At 36.2% G+C, this 25,843-nt stretch overlaps 1 protein-coding gene across 2 annotated transcripts in view; it reads left to right on the forward strand.

The window, feature by feature from the left end:
* The window catches only part of FGF12 (fibroblast growth factor 12), a 375,338-nt gene extending 349,859 nt beyond the window's left edge, over positions 1-25,479 (forward strand). For both annotated transcript variants that reach the window (XM_036109237.2, XM_036109236.2), the window contains exons 4-5: positions 4,716-4,914; positions 23,491-25,479. In XM_036109237.2, coding sequence (XP_035965130.1) covers positions 4,716-4,914; positions 23,491-23,609 — 318 coding nt within the window. In that variant the 3' untranslated portion in view covers positions 23,610-25,479. The remainder of the gene's footprint in view (positions 1-4,715; positions 4,915-23,490) is intronic.
* Positions 25,480-25,843: the final 364 nt, after the last annotated feature.

Raw genomic sequence — 25,843 nt, forward strand, 5'->3', positions numbered from 1 at the left:
GCTATGTACCTACAATGAACTGATTTCTTGGGATAAGAGATATAAACACAATTCACGAGATGCAATATAGCTACTGGTTAGTCTTTCAAAAAAAAAATCTTCCTTATTCCACTTGTTATTTATTCTGCTTTCATTATATGCACTGGATTAATGTAGTCTAGGATTTTATCACCTTTGGCTCCAAGTCTGCTTGTCTCCATTACACACTAGATTTATTTTCATTCTGAACATACTTTTTTTTTAACCTCAGATCCTCTTCTGAATATATGTGATTACCCAGATGTTTGCCGAAAGCTTTAGATAATTCTTTTTTAAAGTATGTGTGTATGTGTAATTTGTTTTAGCTATAGTGGGAACAATCTATGTAGGACGAAACTTAACTTATAGCATAGGGTCCTGGATGCTGGAGCAGATACAAACTTCATGACAAAAACACAGAATTAATGTCTATTTACATGACTGATTGTACTTTTCTTGCTGTAAATAAAAACTTAAGAAGAATAATGAATTGGAATTTTTGTAAATACTAAAAGTTTACAACAGGCTTCCATGTCCTTCATCTTACTTTCCTTAAAATAACTCAATTTATACTTGCAAATGTGAAATTCAAAGAAGTTTAATCACTTACTTAAAGTCCCACAGCTAGTAGGTATGGTTCCCAAAGCAAAACTGATTTTCTTATTCTAAATCTAGGACATTTCATTTCTCATTACATAAAAAGAGGGATTATAACAACTATACTGTAATTTTTTTGATGTCCACCTCCATATTTATATTGAAACTATGTAAGTAGCGTACAGGTTGCACTTAGAATCATTATCCAAGTTTGCTCAGTGTTCATAAGGTTTTCTCACCATTTCCAGAAGGCTGTGCCCCACAGAAGTGCCTGCACTCAGCTTCTGACATTTTTTCCACCTGAGATGTTTTGCCCTGGGCAGGTATTAGTTGCCTCATTTCCAAATTCTGACTCTGCATAACCCCCTTAAAATGACGGTAAATGGGATACTTCACTTGACTTTTCATTTTGGATTAGGACCTGGGTGCTGTGTCTGGGCTCCACCAGCTCAGAAATTCAAGACGCAATCCCTGCCTAATGCTATTCCTGGCTCATGTCCCTGCCTGATATCCTGGACTTTTGCAGTTTTAAGAGCAGACTTTAAACAATTGTAAAACTCAACAGAAACCTCAGAGTTCATTATTTACTAAATAAAAGTGTTATTTTTCTCATATATAAAAGACAATGTAGTAATTATCTTTGATGGAAGTGGGTTTTATGATGGCTAGTCTCAAACTGACAGCCTGGCATCATATGCAGGCTTGGTTATGCAGTAGAAAGCAATGTGTATGTAGCATTGCAAAGGTATTGAACCAGCAGCCAGGAGCTCATGGTCTAGCCCAGTGCCTGGATCTCCCTGTAACTTCCTATGACTCTCAGAGCAGTTATGTCAGTATCATGGGCTTCAGTTACTTTGTTGAGAGAGAGAGAGAGAGAGAGAGAGAGAGAATGCATGCACATGAACATGGATGGGGGAGAAGGAGAGAGAATCTTAAGCAGGCTCCATGCCCAGCATGGAGATGGATGTGGGGCTCCTTCTCACCATCCTGAGATCATGACCTGAGCTGAAATCAAGAGTCTGGCACTTAACAGACTGAGCCACCTGGTGGGGGGGGAAGGGGGGGGCGGGACTTCATTTACTTTGTTAAATAAAGTCACCAAATTTAACTATCACTAAGCAGATTTGTATCTATAAGTTTTCATGTCTGTAAAGTATACGTCTAAATAAATAGGTTGTGTCAATATATGATAATATGTGTACACAATTCCTTGTCCCATATATTTTCCTTTCTTATGTATAATTTATTCATGGAACTTTCAAGAGTCCCTTAGTATCTAGGGTTGACTAGTACTGAGCTAGGCCTAGAAATAAAATTATTTTGATTAGTCTGTTTTAAAAAAATATATACCTGGGGCGCCTGAGTGGCTCAGTCGGTTAAGCATCTGCCTTCAGCTCAGGTCATGATCCCAGGGTCCTGGGATCGAGCCCCACATTGGGCTTCCCGCTCAGCGGGGAACCTGCTTCTCACTTTCCCTCAGCTGCTCCCCCTGCTTGTGCTCTGTCTCTCTTTCTCTCTCTCTGTCAAATAAATAAATAAAACTTTTATATATATATATATATATATATATATATATATATATATACCTAGTAAAATCTATAGTAAATTTTAGCATTTTCTAAGTCTTTTAACACAGTCCTGGAAGAAAGCCAGAACTTCAAAGTATCTTATAAATTTAATCTGAATCACTTTGTTTCCTCTACATGGCCATGATTAAACTTTGTCCTAATTATATTGAGACAAGGTTATAGAAGAACCCTGTAGGCCCATCATTTACTTCTGTGTTGCCAGACAAGGAATATACAATAGTTTTATTCTTTTTCCTCATTTTCTCTAGTCACTTTGTTTCTCTGATTCCTTCTTTTGTTTATTGAGATAAAATTCACATACCATAAAATTCATGTTTTAAAGTGTATGCTTCAGTGTTGTTTTTTTTTCACAAAGTTGCACAAACATCACTACCATCTAATCTCAGGATACTTTTATCTCTCCAAAAACAGCAGCCACTCCTTATTTACCTGACCTCCAGCTCTTGGCAACCACTAATCTATTTTTTGTTTCTGGATTTACCTATTCTGGATATTTCGTATAAAGGGAATCATACAACATATGGCTTCTTTCACTTAGCATAATGTTTTTGAGATTCATCCATTTGTCACATGAATCAGTCCTCTGTTCTTTTTTGTGGCTGGATAATATTCCATTGTATGTATACGCCACATCCTGTTTATCTATGCATTCATTGATAGATGTATGAATTGTTTCCACATGATGAATCATGCTGCTATGGACATCTGTGGACCTGTTTCTGTGCAGATATGAATTTCCATTTCTCCTAGGTACATACATAGAAGTACAATGGCTGGCTCATATGGTAATTGTATGTTTAACTTTTTTGCAGAACCGCCAAACTGTTCTCCATGGCTGCTCATTATTTGCATTTCTACCAGCAATATATGAGGGTGACAGTTTCTTCATATCCTCACCAATACTTTTTATGATCCATCTTTTTTATTACAGCCTTCAGAACAGATATGAAGTCGAATTGCATAGTCTTATTTTTCTGATTCTTAACCACGAGGTTTACTTAAAATTGAGAGTGTCCTATGGTATTATATTGTTATTATCAATATAGTATAGATAGATAATGTATATATTTATTATCAATATACAATAATAACATATATTCTATCTGTATTATATATATATATATATACACATACGTATATAATGTTCACAATCGCCTTTTCATCCCCCTTCCCATCACTTCAGTCTCATTTTCTTGCTCTATAATTTTAGACCCATTTAAAATCCAGAGAACCTCTTAAGCAGTGTCTTTTTATTACTGAAGGCCTTTTCCAACACCCATCGATGCATCACTGTAGCTTTCTGCAAATGAACCCAGGGGACTAGTCTGTGAGTATCATCTAGAAGGACATGGTTTCACCCCGCATTGGTCCCGCATATTCCTCAGTAACTTCACTGCAGGTGTAACTGCATTAAAGCATTGGGGCCTTACACTTAAAGGGTTACAAGGAAGAAATTTTTCCAGTACATCGTGAAGACAGCAGTGAATGTGTTTCACATGTAAGATTCTTATTTACGTGTAGTTGAAGAAAATGCTATCACATTTGTTTTTCTTCTGCTTATCTTCTAAGGGAAGGAATTTCTTCATTCCATGAAATATATTTTGTCCATTTGACCTGTTAGGATATGATTTCATTGCATTGATTATAAAGTTTCATTGTAAGTCACTAAACAAGACTCGGGCAGAAAAAGTGATCTTGAGAGGGAGTGATTGTGAAGCATGAAATGTGAATTCTGGCATTGATGCAGGATTCTGTGTGTGTGTGTGTGCACACGTGTGTGTGTGTGCATGTGTGTGTAACTTTGAATTAATCAGATAACCTTTTGGTTGTTTCACTTATCCAATGATGAGGTTGAAGTAGAGGATTTTTAAGGTTCCTTCTTGAATTAAAACTCTTATTCTATGTTTCATTGAAGATCACACAATGTAGTAGTAATATTTCTTCTACTACTTATCCCTGGGTATGTTGCCTGAAATTTTTGTTCTCAAGTTTAAAAAATGTTACAAAGAGATTAAATGAAAAGTTACATTAAGCAAAGAGGTAGCATACTGGTGATTTTATGGAACAAACTTTGACTGCATAATAGATTTGTGTACATAGAAGGTAGTCCCTTCGAAAACATTGTGAGCCTGTGTATGCTGTGGTTGTGTTTGATTTTGATTCCCAGGGATACATTTTACATGATAAGGGCCACTAAAATGTTCAGTAGTCAATCTCTTAAATTTACAAAATATTTTACTGGGATCAGACCTGCGTACAGCCTTGAATGATGTTAGCCCAATGAGTGATTCAAGCCTGACTGTGTTCTGTGAAGTAAAGATTGTTTAGAAAGGAAATCTTGTTTCTTGATTTTGTATGATGAATCTTTGTAAGTGAGTGCCTCTAAAAATTATGTGCAATTGCCTGATTTGTTCTTAATACAGAACCTATATTTCAAGTTCATTGCATTTAAGCATTTGCTAGTTCACTTTTAAATCCTTTCTCTCTTTTGTATCTTCTTTTCTTCTGCAGGATGTTTTCACTCCAGAATGCAAATTTAAGGAATCTGTATTTGAAAACTACTATGTGATTTATTCTTCCACACTGTACCGTCAACAAGAATCAGGCCGAGCATGGTTTCTGGGACTCAATAAAGAAGGTCAAATTATGAAGGGAAACAGAGTGAAGAAAACCAAGCCCTCATCACATTTTGTACCAAAACCCATTGAAGGTATGAAATGAACTTTTTTTTTTTAGACCCTGATTTCTGTGTGTTGATGCCAATTTTGCTCCTTGTCCCTTTCTCAGTGGAGTTTACTTAGAATGCAACAGATCAAAATAAAGTTTCAGAAAACATAGTACTACCTCTTCCTAAAAAGGAAAAAAAAAATTCTATTACAAATACTTGGCACTTATTAAAAAAACTGCTTGAAATAGAAGCTAGAAAATTCCTGAAAGTAGAAAAATAGCGCTAGTTACCATTTAGAATGTAATTTCCTTCTCTGTTGAACACAATAATTTAATTCCTCAAGCTACACTCTTGAAAAGCCAATCATGCTATTATAGTGCTTTAAAGTTTGCAAAAAGCCTTTAGAGATATGTTTATATCTATATATGTTTATATATGCTAATCTATACATCTTTGTGAACAAATCTAACAATATGGTGTATTAATTTTTCTTTGTGTTTTCTAAGGAAAGAAAATAGTATGCTATTTACTGTGATCAGTAAATATTTACAGTATTCAATTTTATCCTCAGTCGAGCCTGTAACCTCCCCTCTCATGATCATTTAATACAGTGTTCACTTATTTAAAATTGACTGGTGGAATAAATAATTTTATGCTAAGGAAACCCATTTTGGGCGACTTGTTCCTTGTGGAAGATGAGACTATACTATTGGGGTAACCACTTTTGCTGTATTCATTCAAGCTTTTTAAGACTGGCTAAAAAATAGCAGTAACCTAGACATTTACTGATAACCTTCGTTTCTGAAAGTCACATTATAATCACTTAAAGCATTAGTTCAGCCTCCTTGTCTGTGAAAATGAGGAGACTGAGGCAGTGCATTACAATTCTGTAACAGAGCCAGGCTTTCTGTCCCCTAAATACCCACAAGGCATGGTCAGGTAAACCAGCGTAACATCATAGCCCCTGCGGCACCATACCTATGATTGTAATCGTCAACAAACATTTGTTCAGTCAACACTGTGTTGGAAGCACTGGGGGGAAATGTGACATTCGAAGCTCCTGATCCCTCTCAAAACTCCCCTCACACCCTGTGCTTTTGACCACACAAAGCAGAACTTTCCTTCTTGTAATCCATTTTCACAGTTTGGGGACACGTGTAGTTCTTTGGCCCTCCTCTCTCCATAATGTCCATCCACTCACGTGCCTGCAAATGCCTATTAGTCTTTGTGAAGAACAAATGCAAGAGTCACTGCTTCTGTGGGGGCCTGACTCTCTTCAAGTAGAATTAAATATTCTGCCACTTTGTGATTGTATACAATCCTCTCCCCTAGAACTGATCACATTGTATTAAATTTACCTGTTGGCCACACTGTCTCCTCTTCTCCATGGTTTGATCATTGTTTGAATGTGCAGAACAAATTTTTTTCCTCATATATCTTTGTTGCTTGTATAATATCTTGCATATCATAGAGAGGCATTTAATAATCTGTCGTCAATTGAGTGAACACACGAATGAACGAATGAATAGGTAAGTATGAAGACAAAGAAGAATTATATATGCTCCAGATAACCTTATAATATTCTTGGAGATATGAGATACGTGTATTAATGGCAATAGTATAATGTAAAAAGTGATGTATTACATGTTGCTGGAAATGATATTGGGATTTAGGGAAAGAGCAATCACTTCCACCAAAAAAAAAAAAAAAAGATATTGAAAAGTTGATTATTTAAATGTAATTGCAAGGCTAGGCCAGGTTCAGACCATCAGAGGTGAGAAGTAGAGATCACGCAGACAAAAACACTCAGGTACAGTGTGAATAAACTATTAAAACTTTTGCATCATTTTTTATTGGAACATAATTAACATATATGTTATACATGTATATAACATACATATTCTATTCATTTCGGCTGTACAATATAACAATTCAACAATTCTATACATTTCTCAGTGCTCAACAGGATAAATGTACTCTTAATACCCTTTATCTATTTCACCCATTCCCCTACCCACATTCCCTCTGCTGCATCATTTTTATTTGTGCATTTATATAGATTTTGTTGTTGTTGAAACAAAAGTAGCACATGTTCATTAACAATTTTTGGAGAATTCGGGAAAGTGTAAAGGAAAGGAAAGATCCACGTGTGTTATTTGCTCTTTTCATGGAAATGCTTTTCATACCAACCTCCCCAAAAAGAAAAAACACACCTATAACTTACCCTCCTATTTATGACTGCTATCTGCACTAGTCAAGCTTCTTGAGACTCTGTGACCATACACATTTCCAAGAGTAATGGATTCAGTGACTACATTCCTAGTCCCAGAGCTGCCTAAATTCTATAGTTATTGCTGCATTTCAGTACAAATGTTGGAAGAGACAACTAGACATTCCTAATTGTTTACTTTAGAATTAGATTTGGCTATGTACAATACAAAACTCATGTTAAGAGCAGCTTAATCATACAGAGGTTTATTCTCACCAACCAAATCAAGAAACCTGCCGTCCAGGGCCAGTTCTGTGGCTTCCCAGTTGTTAGGGACCTCAGCTATGTCCATCTGAGTGCCACTCTCCCTAGTGTGTTGTACGAGTGCGCCCTGCACTATCACACAACCACACAATGGACCTGGTTTTACTCCTGCCCCCATGATCCAACCAGCGTCCTCATTCTAGCCAGACAGAAGAAGAAGGGATGAGAAAGGCAGAGGCAAAACCCTGTGCCAGCGTTCTCTTCTAGAAGGTCCCCATGAGCTGCCATATGATACTTAAATCCCACTGACTGCAACCCAGTCAAGTGGTCTCACTTATGTGCAGGGAAGCCTAAGAATGTACTATTTCTTCTGGATGGCTACATGCCAAATAAGTGTTCAGTTATTTTGAGAGAATAGCAGAATGGGACTGGGACAGTAAGAGCCTCTGCTTCAACCTGCCATCATCTTAACATCTTTAACTTTAGAATAGCCCTGATTTCCTAATTTTCTTATTGATAGTTTTTTGTTCATTGTTTTGTTTTTATTTTCCTTATTTACTGATGTTTTATAAAGATTTTCATTTTGTTCTGAGGGGGGGGAATAGTCCATTCTAAATCAGATTCACTAATACTTGGATTTGTTTCCAAGGCTCTTTGTCTCTTTATATGGCAGGAATGAAAGCTTAGGTGTTGGAGTGTATGGAATATGATAAGAATCACTTCCAAAAATGAAAACAAGAATGCAATTGTTTCAGAACAAAGACCTTTTAATTCCCTAGAAATGTCTTTGCCTTTTGTCTTAGAGAGCAAGGTTCACTTTTTTTTTTTAACAAATTAGCTAACAGTTCTATAAATGCTTACTCTGTACAGGTATTGTGCTAAACATGTCTCAGTTATCCCCTTTTTTCATTCCATTTCTATGAAGTGGATCCTAATATTATCCCCATTTGACAAATGTAGAAAATGAAGCACAGAGACATTGAGTAATTTTTCTCATATCAAGCACTTGTAAGTGTCAGAGGCAGAATCCAAGCCAAGGCATTCTGACTCAAGCAAGCACATGCTTAATCTCTGTGAAGATGAATGAAACTGCTTACAGTCTGAAGTCTGAAATGTAACCTCAACGTAGCATAATAAGACCCTAGCAAATGCTTTTGAATAAATGTCTCCTATATGCTTCCCTTCTTTTTAAATCTGGAATATACTTCCTCACTCCTTAGAAATAAAAGCCTTTTAGATTCATGGAGACCTTCATGTTCTTTTTTTTTTTTTTAAAGATTTTATTTATTTATTTGACAGAGAGAGCGAGGGAGCACAAGCAGGGGGAGCAGGAGAGGAAAAGGGAGAAGCAGGCTCCCCGCCAAGCAGGGAGCCCGATGCGGGGCTCCATCCCAGGACCCTGAGATCATGACCTGAGCCGAAGGCAGACGCTTAACCATCTGAGCCACCCAGGCGCCCCAAGACCTTCATGTTCTTATATTGTAACAGACCCATGAAATTCCTCAGTTCTCCCACACCTTGTTTTACTTTGATATCATTATTATAATGCAAAAATATGAACAAATTCCCAGTAATTCTCCATGCAGCTATGCTTTATGTTATCAAATGATGTAATTATATAATTACCATTAGTATCCAAGATACGTGCACTTGAGGTTTTGTTAGACATTATTCTACTATGCAGCGAGAACTTCTCTCTCCTCACTAGGATCCCCAAACTATTTGTGCTACCACTACTATTACTACTATTACTAGTCTTACTGCATTTATATACAGTTTACTGTTTACTAGGCAGGTTGCATATGTTCATTAAAGGTCACAACAGCCTTATGTTATTACCCTCATCTTATAGATGAAGAGACCAATATTTCAAATAATATTGGCCAATCACAGGGCTAGATAAATACAGAATTGGGATTGCAATCTAGAAAGCCTACTGCCAAAGCCTATACACCTACCTCCTACACTATATTGCCCTTTAATCCGAAGTAAGCCTATGGATATGCTAATAATTAGAAACGTCAGTGATAGGAAAGCAGAAATGTTATACCATGAAACACCTTGAATAGTAAGCTAGCTCTAAACCATATGGAGACGCTATACATGATATGACAAGATAAATTCATAGTGGTACATAATCAGATAGGATAGTTATGAGAATGCCATGTTAAAACTAAGCAAGAAAGGATAAAGAATATATCACTTCTTTTTTGACAAATGTTAACAGGCTTCATTTCCTACTCTGCAAAAGAAAAATTTGGAGCAGATGATTCCTAAAGTTCTTTGACAATGACATTCTGTGCATTCTTTATAATCACTTTATTGTAAAACCATGTTTCTTCATGGAGCCTAGCTTAGGATTTATAAATAAAATGATTCTAAATACATATCCTTTATTGAATTATTGAATAAATAAAGTACAGTTTTATGAGCTACTCCCATAATGGGTGATTTGTAACTTTTTTTTAGAAGGAGTAGGATGAGGGGCGCCTGGGTGGCTCAGTCGTTAAGTGTCTGCCTTCGGCTCAGGTCATGATCCCAAGGTCCTGGGATCGAGCCCCACATCGGGCTCCCTGCTCGGCAGGAAGCCTGCTTCTCCCTCTCCCACTCCCCCTTGCTTATGTTCCCTCTCTCACTGTGTCTCTCTGTCAAATAAATAAAATCTTAAAAAAAAAAAAGAAAAAAAAGAAGGAGTAGGATGAAAAACATTCTAGCCATAACTCATTGTAAAGGAAATTTTTGGTAATATTTTTTTCCATAGGACAATTATAAAGCAGATAACTAGAATTCACTTTCAGAAAAGAAAAAATGACAGCTTTATAAGAGGTTAACCATATTGCTGGCTAACTGGAAAGGTTGTCAGTTATCTTTAGTTTTTAAAGGAATTTTTATAAACCTGTAAACCCACCACTGTATGGTTACCAACAGAGTCCAGTACGGACCGTGGACTGTAAATGTCCCCCCTCCTTGGGGAAGGAAATTGACCATTTACAGAGGGAAAGCCAGAGAAGGTTTGTTTTGTTTTGCAAATAGCTCTGCCTTTTCCCCACTCCTGATGATGATATCCTTTTGAATGTCAGGATTCCCAAAATTAAACTCTGCCAGTCCCAGGATCTTTAAGTCCTGCACTGATTATATGACAATAATTACCCACCAGCCCCTTTCCCATCACGGTCTCACTTTCTATCCTGGGTTTAGAACACAGGTGGTGTTAATGAAGGGTTGCAAGGGCATCTATTCAGACAGATGGATGGACATGATATTTAAACCCATTACTATGTACATTTGCATGTCAACCTTTTCTTACATGGGTCCCCTCCCCTGGAATTTAAGACAATGGAACAGGCTTCATGATTCCCAGTTTTGCCCTTTCAGAGCATTGTTCACACAACAGATAAGTAACTCCCCCAGATTTAAATTGTCTTGGTGGTAACCTCCCCCTTTAGCTTTAGATACAGCAGCCAAATAGTTTTTGACAAAGAACAAGATACAGTCTCCTCCTTTTCTCCTCCCTCCTTTTCTTCTCCAAGAAGCTCATTACTCAGCTCCTGCAGGTGGTTGGGTATTCAGAATCTGGTTCCTTCCTCCGGAAAAGAATGTGTGCACTTTTCAAAGATTTAAGCTTCAAGAACTTAATCCTGAAGGGAGAAATATGTTTGTACAGTAAAAGTAGTAAATACCAATTGAGAGTCATTGCTACAGAAATATTAAACTCTAAATAAAGGAACATTTGCTAATTTCCACCAATATATTTTCCAGTGGGGAGACAAGACACACACACACACACACACACACACACGTATAAATTATCCATTTTTCCTGTTGCAACTGTTGATTTAAGCTAATAGAATCTGATTTAAGTACCAGCAGTGTAACGTAGAGCAGTGTTTACCAAACATCAGTATCCCAACCATCTGTAGTTACAAATTCTCAGGCCGGATCTCCAGAGTGGTCTGGTTTTATTGTCCAAGTGATTATTATGGCAACCAGGATCAAGACTTAGTGTTCTAAATTGAATTTGATGATTCTAGGCTCATTTTGATCAAGTCTGGCCATAGGCAATTATTTAAATTTATTCAGAATATTGTGATCAATATATTGGACTACGCCTAATCTAACATAGAGTAAATTGTCACTCTGACACCATGGAATTGAATATACTAAACATGTTACATTTTGTCATTTCCTACTGCTATTAAGATGGCTGTATTCTAGTGCTGAGTTAAATTATTATATGGAGTAAGTTAGAGCTAACACCAATTATTGCACTAAATTGACATTGAGAAAAAGTAACCTAATACAAATCAATTAATCAAATATAAATAAGTGTCTAGTCCTAATAAACATTTTGCCAATGATTTGCTAAGTAATTTTGAGAAAATAATTTACCCTCTTCAAACCTCAATAATCTCTGAAGATGAAGTTGATTATAAATGCCATCTGTTTCATAGGAATAATATGAAGATAAGACATTGAAAGAAAGTTGGATATCCCAAATCTATCAGATCAATCCAAAGCATGTTTTTGATATTCCCTTGGAAACTGGACATTGTGTTATTGGGTTATGTACCGGAGAAATGCTGTGAGGTGTGGTATTCACTAAGGGATTAGAGACAATGTAAATCGAAATTTGGAGGGAAAATAATCTCTTCAAAAACCATACAATGAGATACCAAAGAACTGAACAAATCAAGAGTCCTAATGTTTTAGAGCTCTAAATGGGAGGATAATAATGGCAAATTGATATTGATATTTTTATTTCAATTGACTGGAAAGAAAACTAAATGGTTTGTTTCCCAGAATCCTCTTTTGGACCCAACCGTACTGAAAGACAAAAACAGAGCAAAAAAAATGCCTATCGCTGATGCCCCTGATTGTTTCAACTATAGCAAATAGCTGCAATTCTCTCTCTCTCTCTCTCTCTCTCTCTCCATCTTTTGAGTTTTGAATCTCTGCCAGACTGTGACACCTTCTTCCCCCAAACCAATGTAACTCATTCAAAGCAGCATTTTCCTGGCTTTGAATTTAGTCTTTAATAAAACCCTCCTACCTCTCCCTGCCACATCCTTCTTCCATATCTACCTCTCTCCTGCACACAAATATTGCTTCTGATCTCCTTCTAAATGAAGATATAGATCTTTGTGTTCACAATGTCTCTTAACTCTTTATAATAAATATTTACAGCATACCGGGTGCATTCCTTTGGCAATACATTGCTTATGAACCAGCACTTAAAATTCTTCTACAGTTCCAAAGGGATTCCATGTGACATTAATTAAGGTGTGAAATTGCTTCATGTTAATTGCTCACACCCTTCCATGATCTGCGCTTAAGACAATTAAATATCTTTAATGGTACATTAACTAACAGAGCAATCTAACCTTTCCACTTCTTAGAAATTACAGCGGGCCAAGGAAAATTCAATTAAATTGGTAATAATAAAAAGATTATTCATATTTCATTCTTCTTTGATGGAAACTGATATAGGATGGGGGTTCTTTATAGAGTGCCATTTATGAACTTTATCAGAAATTGGAGTTACATTGCCTCCATTTGGAAAACAGAATTTGTCAGCAACAACTACATTTGCCCTCCACACAGGTTTTCCAATCTCCCTCACAGAGCAATACTGACAATCAAAGATTCACACCTAGTTCTCCCCATAATTATAAGAACACTCACTTTTTAAATGATTTGCAGGAATCTAGAAATAATATAAGTAATGATTAGTAACAACGGTATTGCTTTATATGCCATTTGTGTGGCTCGTTATTGTTAACCTGCTTTCCTCCCAGAGTATCATTTGATAGTCACTAACACTTCGGGAATGTGCAGTTTAAGATTATCATCCCAATTTTAAACATGAGGAAACTGAGTTTAAGAGAAATTAAATAACTCACCCAGGTCCATATAGTTAGAAAGAGGTAAAACTATGACCAGAGCTGTTATCTCTATCAAAGACTGTCAGGGGATCCAATAAGCTCCTGGAGGATTGACCAATGGGTCTATAATATAGTCAATAGTGACTTGACAAGAGTAATTTCAGGAGTATAGCAGGGAATAAATCTAATTGGAATGGTTTCAAGTTATCACAGGAGGTAAAGAAAAGGAGAAAGTAATATGAAATCACACTTTTGAGGAGTTATGTTATAAAAGAGGGATAGAGAAATGGGGAGTTAGCTGGAGAGAAACATGGTAGTTACACAGTGTGAGTGCTTGTTTGTTTAAAGCTATTACAGCCTATTTATGGACTGATGGGAACAACTGGGGAGAAGAAAGATTTGGCATTACAGGAGAGATGGTTACTAAATAACACTGACCAAAGGGGGTGGGATCATACACGGAAGTGGCAAGTGGAAGGCAAGATTTAGACAGGCATGGGAAGAATTCAAGCACCAGAACACATGTGAGCAGATGTAGGCAGGTGGGTCATTTTCATAGTGGAAATATGAAAACTTTCTCTTCTGTTGCTCTTTTCTAAGTGAAATACAAAGCAAGGTGGTTTACACTGATTAAAAAAAAAAGGAAGGAAGGGAAGAAAGGAGGAAAACAGAGGAGAGAGAAGAGGGAGGAGAGAAAGACAAGACAAGAAAAGAAAGAAGACAGGCCTATAACCTGAGTCTGAGGAGGGTTTGAGGAGAAAGGAGAAGGTATGGAATGGCCCCTTAGGAAGAATGGGAGAGAAAACTGGCAAGAGAAATGCAGGAGGGTCCCAGGAAGTGCTGAAGACACCCATGAGGTTTGGGATGAAGGTTTCAACTTGAGACCAGTCAGCAAAGTTTTATGTAGTTTGTTTGTTTGTTTGTTTTTTCCAGACACATTAAACTATTTGACTATGAGCTTTGAGCAGGAACCCTAGAGTTAATCACACATGAATTTTAATGCTGATTCTGCCCTGTAGTGCCCTGCACTACTTCTAACAAACTACATTAGTTTCCTTAGTTGCAAAAGGGACCAATAAAAGGATCTTTTGGATCATTTAAAATAACCATAATGTATATAAAGTGCAGATATATAGTAAGTGCTCAATTAATATTAGCTATGATTATGAGGACACTGACTGCTTAGGAGGTGAGTACCCACTGGATGGTACGTGCACCTGGTTTATTACAGTTGTCTGATTTGTAAATAATAGCAACTTCCGGGATTCCACTTTTTTTCATACTTTTAAGAAAGGCATTATTTTGGTTTGTTTTCCAAGAGAAGTTTGTAACTAAAATAAATGTGATTATTGAATGCACAAAGTTGCAAACAGGTTCTCTGAGCTAGTATAATGGCAAAGAATACTTGCATCTTCTGATAACTGCATTTGCAACAAAGGTACCAGCAAAAAGAATATAATAGAAAAATAGTAGCTGGAAGCCTGTCCTGGAAAGACCTATACCTAATCTTACAAAGAGAAGATATGTTTTATTTTTGACAAGATTTCAATGCTTAGTGGTATATATTAGGTCTCTCTCTTTTCTAATGACACAATCTTGTATGTAATAAATAAAGCAAAAAATAAATAGAGCAAATACCATATATTATTCTAAAGTTTGTATCTTATGGTCTTGTTAAGACCAAGTGTAGCATTTTATTTGTGATATCAGAACTGCAGGGCTCTCTACAGAAATATAGCCAGTGCATCTCAGGTGGCCGTGAAAATGACAGCCTTCTAGGCCAAGTCACATTGTGACTAGTGTCTCTCATACAGGTGTGTTCTCTCACATTAAAGGGTTGAACTGGGGATTTCTAGTGAATGCTAGGTCTTAAAGTAATACATGATGTAGGCTATGTTATAAGAAACTTTTGTGTGTCCTTGTGTCTGCACATGAGGAAGAATATTCTCTCATCAAATCTCTCTACCTCATTTTTACTCTGAAAGCTACAGTGAATTCGTTCTGTTCCAATGTACTATGGATCAAGAAAAGTCAAAACATGAATAAAAGGAAACATCCAGAAGAAGGAGAAGAGAAGGGGGGGGTGGGTGGTGAGAAGGGGAAAAAGAGAAATAAATTGAAACAAATACCAAAATAGAGGAAAATAGAAAACTGATTTGAAGAAAGAGTACTAAAGAACCAAACAGAAATGCTTCCCTTTTCAGAACATTGTCTCCTTTTACCATTTATCCAAAACCATTATGATCCCACATGTCTTAGAGGAATAATGGTATTTATATCCAAAACATTCTATGGGATAAAAAAGAGCAAGTATTTTTTTCTTTTTTCTTTCTTTCTTTCTTTTTTTTTTTTTTTTTTTTTGTGCCTTAAAGAAGAAAGAGGGCAAGGAATGTGATCAAGAACCACCCAGAAGTGTCAGGTGAAAGAGCAGCAATGTTGTTAATCAGGCATTGTATCATTAGGACACTGAACATTCTTGATATTTAGTTACTGAAACTTGTTGGGAAAATAGTGTAAAGTGAAATCAGAAAGAAACACAATTGGAAATCAGTTCCATGCCAAGTGGTAGCCATTAAATCATGTCCACTGAAAATAAAATCTGTATCACAAGAGTAGTCCCCAGGGTCTCAGATGAAACATAGTGAGATTGTAACATCACAAATTGCCTAAATCCAGGAACTTGTTTCCAATTGTTAAATGGGCAGTGGCACTGAATGTGAGTTTCTGAGAAAGGTGATTGGGGAGCTGGGAGAACAAGAAATACAGGGAGTTAGATTTTTTGTTTGTTTGTTTGTTTCACTTTATTCCCAGTCTGAAAATTACTCCTCATCAAAAGAACTAGAATATGAAACTGCTGTCCTAGCTGAAGTGGGACAAATGCATACAACAGAAGACATAGGAAGAAAATACTCAAGAACAAAGAGATTTTTTTTTTAAATGTAGAGCCTCCTAAAGCAAAATAAATTCTATTCCTAATGAAATAATAGCTTACTGTATAGAAAGTGATGGTAAAGCCCCCCCCCCCCTTAAAAATCATGTACTTTGAAGTAATGCAAATTAAGAGATCAGAGGTCATTGCAATTACTAATAAGGACCTGATTATCAGGAAGAGAAAAACTTAATCTTCCATAGTATGGGGCTGATTTGAGAAGCACGATTGGGAGCTGTAAAATTTATATAACTATTTGGAGTTCAGAGCCTAGGCAGTTTCCTAGGCATGCTTCTTAAATGTTTCCCACAATTGCTTAGTGTATGTTTGGAAATTAATACCAGAACTCCAAAGTCTAGTACTAGTAGCTGTATAAAATTATGATTAATTTTCACTGTAAAGTATATGGATGCTCATATATGGGATTAGTAATTCTTGATTTATCATTTGTTGTTTGTTTAGTCTTCTTCAGTGCTACATTAAGCTCCCCACAAAACAAAAGGGTAGCTCTTCTCAACATGTTAGTTAGCTTGACCAAGTGAACCCCACCTTTCAGTTGTAGTCAAAATTATGGTACTTGGAGTATATCAGATATTGTATATATTAGAAAAGCAGCAGATTTCACACATAATGGTGCCTCAGCTAGGTCTGTGTCTAAGAAATTACAATTGTGTTTGCAAGATATCAGAACTCATGAAAGTTTCAGATGCTGCCAACCATTTGTTACAGGATCCATGCTGTGAGATTCAGTTTGACTGATTCTTCCTACTAATCTGACTGGCTATATTCATGTCATGCAAACATAGACATTTTTCTAGATAACGAGATTGAATAAATAGATTTTCCCTCTACACTCATGCACTTGATGGACATATTTTTTCACTCTTCGTTCCCTATCAAATTGAGGCTGATAGACATCAGGATCATGGTTGAAAACATCCAGCTTGGAACTCTGGAGGTCTGACACGAGTTAGCCCTGCCGGGCTTATTCTTCCTTATTTCTCTATTTTACCCCATTCTTCAACCAGTCCCTGTATTTCTTACATAACTTGCACTTCACTTCTTCACTCTTCTTCAGTAGCCTATCTATCTGTCTAAATCCTCTGCCTCCTTCAAGGCTAAATCAGCATCAAAGAACTGTGGTTCTGTACTCATTTCCATTCATGTCTCTACTCTCGCTCTGAACACCCTGTGATTTGTGTGCACGTCTGTGCTCTCCTTCTTAGCCTTGAGCTCCGTGAGGGCAGGAATCAAGTGGTCATCTCTCACAGTTGCTATGGAATCTAGCAGAGTGCCTGGAATAAATTAAATGTGCACCTTTTTACAGAATCAATGACCAAATCAATGCTTGTACCAATTCAGCTTTGGATATTAGTTCACAAAAGAGTAATTGAAATTGGAGGAGAGAAAAGAACATGAAAAGTCCAATTTAGGATGAAAGTGATGCAACATTAGTTAAGCCAAGTCAAACGGGCCAATAAATGTTTTGTGAACCAGTTCCATCCTACCAAAGGTATCCAAGATACTCTACATCTCCCTAGTCTATGTATGAGCATCAGGACCAGTCGGGTCAGAAAATTTTCTCCACTGTCCTCCCATCGTTCAGTAATTTATAGCTTTAGCTCCAGTCAGGACACTTCTCTTCCAGACAGCAACAAACTCTTCTAAGATGAACTGTCTAATAGAAATATCATATGAGCTACATATGTAATTTAAATTGTTCTGGTAGTCACATTTAAAAAATAAAAACAAACGTGACGTAAATTTTATTTTTATTTATTTTTTATTTTTATTTATTTTTACATTTCATTTATTTATTTGACAGAGAGAGAGAGACAGCGAGAGAGGGAGCACAAGCAGGGGGAGTGGGAGAGGGAGAAGCAGGTCCCCCGCCAAACAGGGAGCCCGACGCGGGGCCCGATCCCAGGACCCAGGGATCAGGACCCGAGCCGAAGGCAGACGGTTAACAACTGAGCCACCCAGGCGCCCCATGACATAAATTTTAATAATCTTTTCAGCCCAATATATCCAAAACATTATCTATTTAATATGTAACCAGTCAATACATTACTTGTGAGATGTTTAGTGTTTTATAATTACAGCACATCTGAAATAGGACCAAGCGCATTTTAAGTGCTCTGTGATCACATAGGCAAAATGGATATTATATTAGGCAGTGCATTCCTAGGATATTCTCATCAGATTTTCCTATCCTCTTACCAACTCCATACCCCCTCAGTTATATCTCAATTCTCTCCATCTTACTATAGTACTAAGACTAATATTTTTTACTGTTGGGGAATTGTTGGCTCTTCCCATGCAAATAAGACATTTCAGGCTTTAATAATCATTTCTTTGTTTGCAGCTTACACTCAGCATTTGTGTGTCTGTGATATTTTTTAAAAAAGTGTAATTATTAATTATGCTGTGTAAAATATACACAACATAAAATTTAACATTTTAATCATTGTAAGTGTACATTTCAGTGCCATTAAGTACATTCACATTGTACTTGTACACATTGTACCATTCTCCCTTCCCCCAGCCCCGGGCAACCACTGTTCTGCTTTCTGTATCTATGAATTTGACTACTTTAGGTATTCCACATAAATGGAATCGTAAAATATTTGTACTTTTGTGTCTAGCTTATTTCACTTAGCCTCATGTCCTCAAGGTTCATTCATGCTTGTGTCAGAAGTTCCTTACTTTTTTAAGGCTGAACAATATTGCATTATATGTATATACCACATTTTGTTTATCATTCATCCCTTGATAGACATTTTGGCCACCCCCACATTTTGACTATTGTAAATAATGCTGCTCTGAACATGGGTGTACAAATATCTGTTCACATCCCTGCTTTCATTTATTCTGGGTATATATCTAGAGGTGGAATTTCTGGATCATATAATTCTGTTTAATTTTTTGAGGAATCCCCGTATCATTTTCCACAGTGGCCATATATTTTATGTCTCCACCAGCAACTACGATGTTTTCAATTTCTCCACACACTCTCCATCACTTGTTACTTTGTTTTTGTTTTTTTGTTTTCCTTTTTAAAAATAGCCATCCTGCATTTGTTTTTATTACCATTTTTCGGGTGACATTAGGAATATTTAGTAGCGGTAAGGCCAATTTGGATCTCAATTAATAGATCTGATTTAAACATTGTCTGTTATAAGACAATCATTTGTTCCATTTTTTGATGAATTGCTCTTCTGCTTTTTTTTTTTTTAAGATTTTATTTATTTGACAGAGACACAGTGAGAGAGGGAACATAAGCAGGGGGAGTGGGAGAGGGAGAAGCAGGCCTCCCGCAGAGAAGGGAGCGCAGAGAAGGGAGCGCAGAGAAGGGAGCGCAGAGAAGGGGGCCCGATGGGGTCCTCAATCCCAGGACCCTGGGATCATGACCTGAGCCAAAGGCAGACGCTTAACGACTGAGCCACCCAGGCGCCCCTGCTCTTCTGCTTTTATTAACAACTCTTGGCTAGGATTTTGAAGCCTTACATTCTCATCTTGGCTCTGCCGTTACTCACCATCTGACTTCAGGGAAGTTGCTTAGTTTCTTTTATATTTAAAACATTCGGATAAGAATTTCTCACTTTATTCACAAGGTTATTATAATTATCAAATGAGGTAGTCAATTTAAAATGGATTTGAGGGGCCCCTGGGTGGCTCAATTGGTTGAGCGTCTGCCTTCGGCTCAGGTCATGATCCCAGGGTCCTGGGATCGAGCCCCGCCACGTTGGGCTCCCAGCTCAGCGGGGAGTCTGCCTCTCTCCCTCCCTTGGCCCTCCCTCCCCACTTGTGCTCTCCCTCTCTCAAATAAATAAATAAAATCTCAAAAAAAAAATGTGTTTGAAAACTCTGAAACAATAGATTTATTTAAGGGATCAAAAGTTTATTTATGGGATTACCATTGTGGTTATTTGTACATCAAAGTGATTGGGTTTTACATTTTGGACATATAATGCACTTTGTAGAACATTTATACCTTCTGTTTTCGTCTTGTATTTTGTGTCATCATTTTATTGTGTATCATTTAGAACAGCACAGGTACGGAGTATTAATACAACTATCAAAGGAAGTTATATTATGGAAGAGAAATGTTTTGTCCTTTCTTTCTTTGATTTCTAATTGTATATGCTCTTTAATTACTTTTTCATTTTAAAATTTGATTGATATTTTTACCCCTTAATTTGTCAGCTTGAGTTTAGGCAGTAATACTGACATCCTAGAGCCTATAAAAAACGAAAATTAAAGCCCAAGAAATCAATCTGTTTGTTTGACAAAGTTTTTGCTCTCTTTGTTAATATTTGCATGCAATTCCTAGATTGACTGAAGTTTGCTTTCTTTAAAGAAACAGTTCTTTCTGTTAACAGAAATACGGAAATTCAAATACTTGATTTATTGGGGGGGGTTAGTGAACTAGGAAACCTACTTATTACTCTTCATTTTCCAACTAAGATATATGAACTACTCTTTTCAAAACCTGGAATTTTATTACTCCATTTAATGGAAATATCTGAAAGTTAGTAATTGAGTAGTCCTAGAGGAGAGCAAATTGTACACTCTGCTATGGTACTAATGAGTTTTGTTCTTTTTGAAACACTGAAAATGTTCAGATGCCAATTTAAAAACCTCCTTTAGGTACTTGATATCAGGATGGCGATCAGGGTTAAGTTTTTGGAAAAGTTACCTGCAGCGGTAATTATAATGGCAACATTTTGCATTGTCACAACTGAAGTATTTTATGTATGAGTGAGAAATAGCAAAAAAAAAAAAAAAAAAAAAAGTTAAAAGCAAATGCCCTGGGAAGAATCTATGACATAAGGAAACTAAAAAATAAGTAGTAAAATAAGAAATTCAACTATAAAATTTAAAAATATATATATTCTTTAATTTAAATTGGAAAGTAACATCCTGCAAGTATCTCTAAGTTGGAGTTTAAGAAATTTGCAGGTCAAAATCTATTATATATATATACATATACTTAAGATTTTATTTATTTATTTATTCAGAGAGAGAGCACACATGAGCTGGGGGAGGGGCAGAGGGAGAAGGGAGAGAGAATCTTAAGCAGACTCCTAGCTCTCAGCTGGGAGCCCAATGCGGGGCTCAATACCAAGACCCTGAGATCATGACTTGAGCTGAAATCAAGAGTCAAATGCTTAACCAATTGAGCCACCCAGGAGCCGCCTCATATATATATATATAAATATATATAAATATATATAAAATTTTTTTAAGATTATTTTTGTCATTCTTTGAGACTCTGATATAGCAGTTTGTAGTCAGGCCTAGGGATGTATTGGTTTTCACAACTGACTAGGTGGCAGAGTAGGGAAAACTGTTTTATGGTATCACATGAATAACTTTCTAATAGAATCACTTCATTACTTCTGAGTTCCCTTGTGCACTTACCAGTTACAAATAAATAGCTATATTTTACACATATAAATGTATGGTTTAATTTTGTTGATTTTGACGCTTTGCCCATAACAGAAATATAGGTAAGAGACATTAGACTTGAGAAATTTCAAGATTTCCTAGGATCTTCCATAAGCATTCTCTGTCGAAAGCAGAAACTTAAATTATCTACTGGCATCATCTGAAAATTACAACATCAATTCTTTCTGAACTCATTTCCTCTGTACAACTTTGCTACTGAGGCCAAAGGTCTTTTGAGATATGGGAGGAGGCATTTAGTGCAATAATTGAAATACTTTAAGATTTCATTTAAAATATATATGTAAAAGATGAAATAAAATAAAAATAAATAAATATGTGTAATAATTTTGCACAATATACTTAGCAACCATAGTTTGTATGTATATTTTGTACTACCCAAAGTGTGGTTCCATTTGCCAAGATCAGCAAGATCTTACTAAAAATGTAGAATCTCAACTCCACAAAAAACTTCTGTATTAGAATCTGCATTTTAACAATATCCCTGCATGATTTGAAAGCACATGAACGTTTAAGAAGTTCTACCACTGAGATGTTGGGGGAAAAAAACCTGCCTCCTCATCACTGAACTAGTCTAAAGAGAATATTTCTTGTATCTTAACTTTCTTAATCTAGTTTTGAATTTAGAATACCTTTAGCCCCCCCCAAATTATCACTTTTTTCTCTGCAATCCGTTATTTAAAATTCTCATGAAGAGATCAACTCCTTCATTTTCTTAAACATCTTTGGATGCTTACTATCTGCCAGACATTTAATCCTCATAAAAATTTAGTTTTTTAGCTATGAGAGTGTGTCCAGTTTGACAGAGTTAGTGAGTGGCTGAGTGAGGATGTCAACCCAGGCAGTGTGGCTCCCAAGTTGGTGCTCTTAACCACCACATGACATCTATTTGGTCATAACCATGCTCAGGTTTCCTGCACCAGGCAAAGCCCAAGTGAGGAAGGTATTTGATTAGAAATAGCATTCAGATTACTAAAGCACTGCAGTGATGGTTCAATAGATGGAGGTACTTAACTATTTTTTCCTAAATCAAGGATAAAAATAATTCCTGATATTTAAGTGAAATATTTCATATGCTTGTACACATTTATTTCACAGCAGTATAAGGAATGAAGATCCTATCTTACAAGAATAACTATGAATTGAAAAATATTATTCTTTCTGTGCAGTAATCTAGCAATAGCTGTGATAATTCACAGATGACTGAGCTTTAGAGCCAGACAAAACAATAGAGGAGAGAGGAACTGTTTTATATAGATGTGAAATAAAATCTCACAGTTGCATATTCAAACATGGAACAATCAGGAAAATGGCATTTTGTTTGTTTGTTTGTTTTCCTCTGTCCTCCCTCCTATTATCATTTCTTATGTAGGATGCCCTGAAAATTGGTGGTAAATGTTTCAATTTGATATAACAATGTCATATTACTTGTAGTAGGGTAAAGATTAGGAGCATGTAATTAAGGATTTTTTTTTTCCTTTGCAAACTAGGTTGCAGACCAAGGACTTAAAAAAGTATCTATTTCTATCCTTTTAATCGTATACTCACAATGTCCCCTCGAACTCTAGATGAAAATCCTATTATATAGTTTAGCAGACAGGTAAGACTCAAGCCTTATCTGTAAGAGAACAGAAACCACTCTATGTCTGCAGTTCAAGAAGACTTAAAAGGTTATGACTGATAGAATTGGAAGAGGACCATTTGTATCCACTAAATATGTTATCAAGTTAAAACTCGTTTTTACACTGGGGAGAAGAGCTAGTGATGAGAGTGAAGAATATTGTAAAATAAAATTTGAGATGTTTATTGAAGCCAAATTGATGTCTACAATTATAATAAGTAATTGATGTAATTTTGCTTTTCAGTGTGTATGTACAGAGAGCCATCACTTCATGAAATTGGAGAAAAACAAGGGCGTTCAAGGAAAAGTTCTGGAACACCAACCATGAATGGAGGCAAAGTCGTGAATCAAGATTCAACATAGCTGAGAACTCTTCCCTTTTTCCCTCTCTCATCCCTTCCCTTTCTCCCCTCCCCTTTACCCATCTCCTCCCAATAAATCCACCCAAGGAGAGGAAAACAAAATGGCAACCCAGGACCTAGTGACTAAGATTCTGCACTCAAAAATCTTCCTTTGTGTAGGACAAAGAAATTGAACCAAAGCTTGCCTGTTGCAATGTGGTAGAAAGTGCACATGCACAAATACTAGCACACATAAAATCAAGGGAAAAAAATAAATCAAGACACCACAACATTGTGCTGTTATTAATAGAAGGCTAATTATAATGAAGACATAACTATGATGAATTTGAAATAAAGTTATTATCTTAAAGACAAGGGTTTTGGAGAATTGAACTTACCAATCAATGTAATACCCTGAGTAACTTAAACTTTGGATAATGCTGTGATGTGCTTTGTGTTGAATTTGAATTTTATTTGGGCATCTGGAATTGACACATAATTACATCCTGTTTCCAGGATTTTTTTTTTACCATGATACTGAACATGTACAAATTATAGATTGTTCTAATGCCCATATGGTATAAGCCAGGAATCGTTTAAAAGTTTAAAGTTTTATTCTTGAATTTGTTACTTACAATTATTTTATGCAAAAGATAGACTTTTGTTGAATTTAATGGTATTAACTGATTCCATCCTTCATAAAAAGAGTTTCAGATTAACCTAGTATATTATCATATTTTTTTATCAAAGGAATTAATCCAGGATCTCATTTTTTTAGTTATTTAGGGAAAAAAATGTGTTCTAAGGCTGAGTTTACTTATGGGAATTCTGTGTCATTGCCATGCCTGGGCAGTGATGAATAAGATATATGCTCTTATCATTTGGCCTGATTTTTCACACTGTGCACAGCTTTGAGAGTATAGGTGCATGTCTAGCTGTGTTAGAGAATTTTGTACCATCTCTTGCAGCAGGAAAGAAAGAAAAGGGGTTTCACACAAGGAAATAAATCCTAGGGGTCAAAGCAAATCGTATTTGCCTTTATACCTTACCAGAGTTTTATGTATGTAGCATTTTCCAAACTTCAGGAAGAAATTGGGAGGCATGGCTGTGAAATTCCTGACTTACTATCTCGTGAAGCCAGTGGCTTGCTTGTTGCTATATATCCTTGTTAATAAGTCTAGTTGACAATAACTCTGTCTCCTAGAACACAGAAGGGAACTTGATACACTGAATTTTCAAGGGGTATAGAGAACACCTATGGTTCCAATGCACAGGCTTGTGTGAGCTTAATGTAGTTAAAAAAAATAAAAGAACTCAGTGTAAGGACTAGGCAAATGCATAGTTAGGAATACTCAAGTATTAGAAAAATATTAGGGAAGAAATGAACGTTGTACAATTGCCTTGGGGAAAAAAATAGATCTACTTAGTCCTACAAATCAGGAATGGTATAGAGACATCCAAATTAAAACAAAACAGAATGTTAAAAAATGTATGCAGAATTATGGATATTATCAATGAGAAGACTTAGCATGTTACTTCTCCTATAGCTCTACTGTCCAGCATGTATTGTTCCAAATATGACTCCCTAAAATATATACACTTTGCAGAAGCTCTAGGCCTTCACTTAAATGACCTTGCCATTGGTTGCTGTATTCTTTCAAAGTCAATGTAGTTCCCCTCACTCTACACAATCATTATTCTTTAATAGTGGTTTGTGTCCTTCACCAAGTACTCTATTTACGTTATCAGGAGGTTAGCAGAAAATGAAATGGAGGAATTTGCCTTATCGGTTGTAAAGAATAAAAGTTAGGCATCTAGGCAAGGATTTTGAACACACATTTGCAAAAGTTATTTGTTTAACCAAAATATTTTGAAAGTAACAAATAAAGACATTTAAGTTAAAAGGAAAAAAAAGAATGTTCTCTTCTAGGAAAAAAATACCCTTGTAAAAAAAATTACCAATCTGGTTGTATTTCTCCTTGTCACTCTTGATTCAACTTGATTTTAAACACACCTGTCACTTGTAGGAACAAACAAATCCCATGCACAAAGCCTCGTTTTCTTTGAAAAAATAAAAAGAAAGAGGCTTCTACAAAATGGGTCACAGGCTCATTTAGCATGAAATGACTTGAGATTTTATGGTGACACACACACACACACACAACCCACAAATTCATCAGTAACACAATTGACAATTTCACAAAGTGTTATTAATTACACTAATCATTTCATGACAATATATTTAATCTGGTTCAA

The sequence above is a fragment of the Halichoerus grypus genome, chromosome 1 (genome assembly GCF_964656455.1).
Source record: "Halichoerus grypus chromosome 1, mHalGry1.hap1.1, whole genome shotgun sequence".
NCBI lineage: Eukaryota > Metazoa > Chordata > Mammalia > Carnivora > Phocidae > Halichoerus > Halichoerus grypus.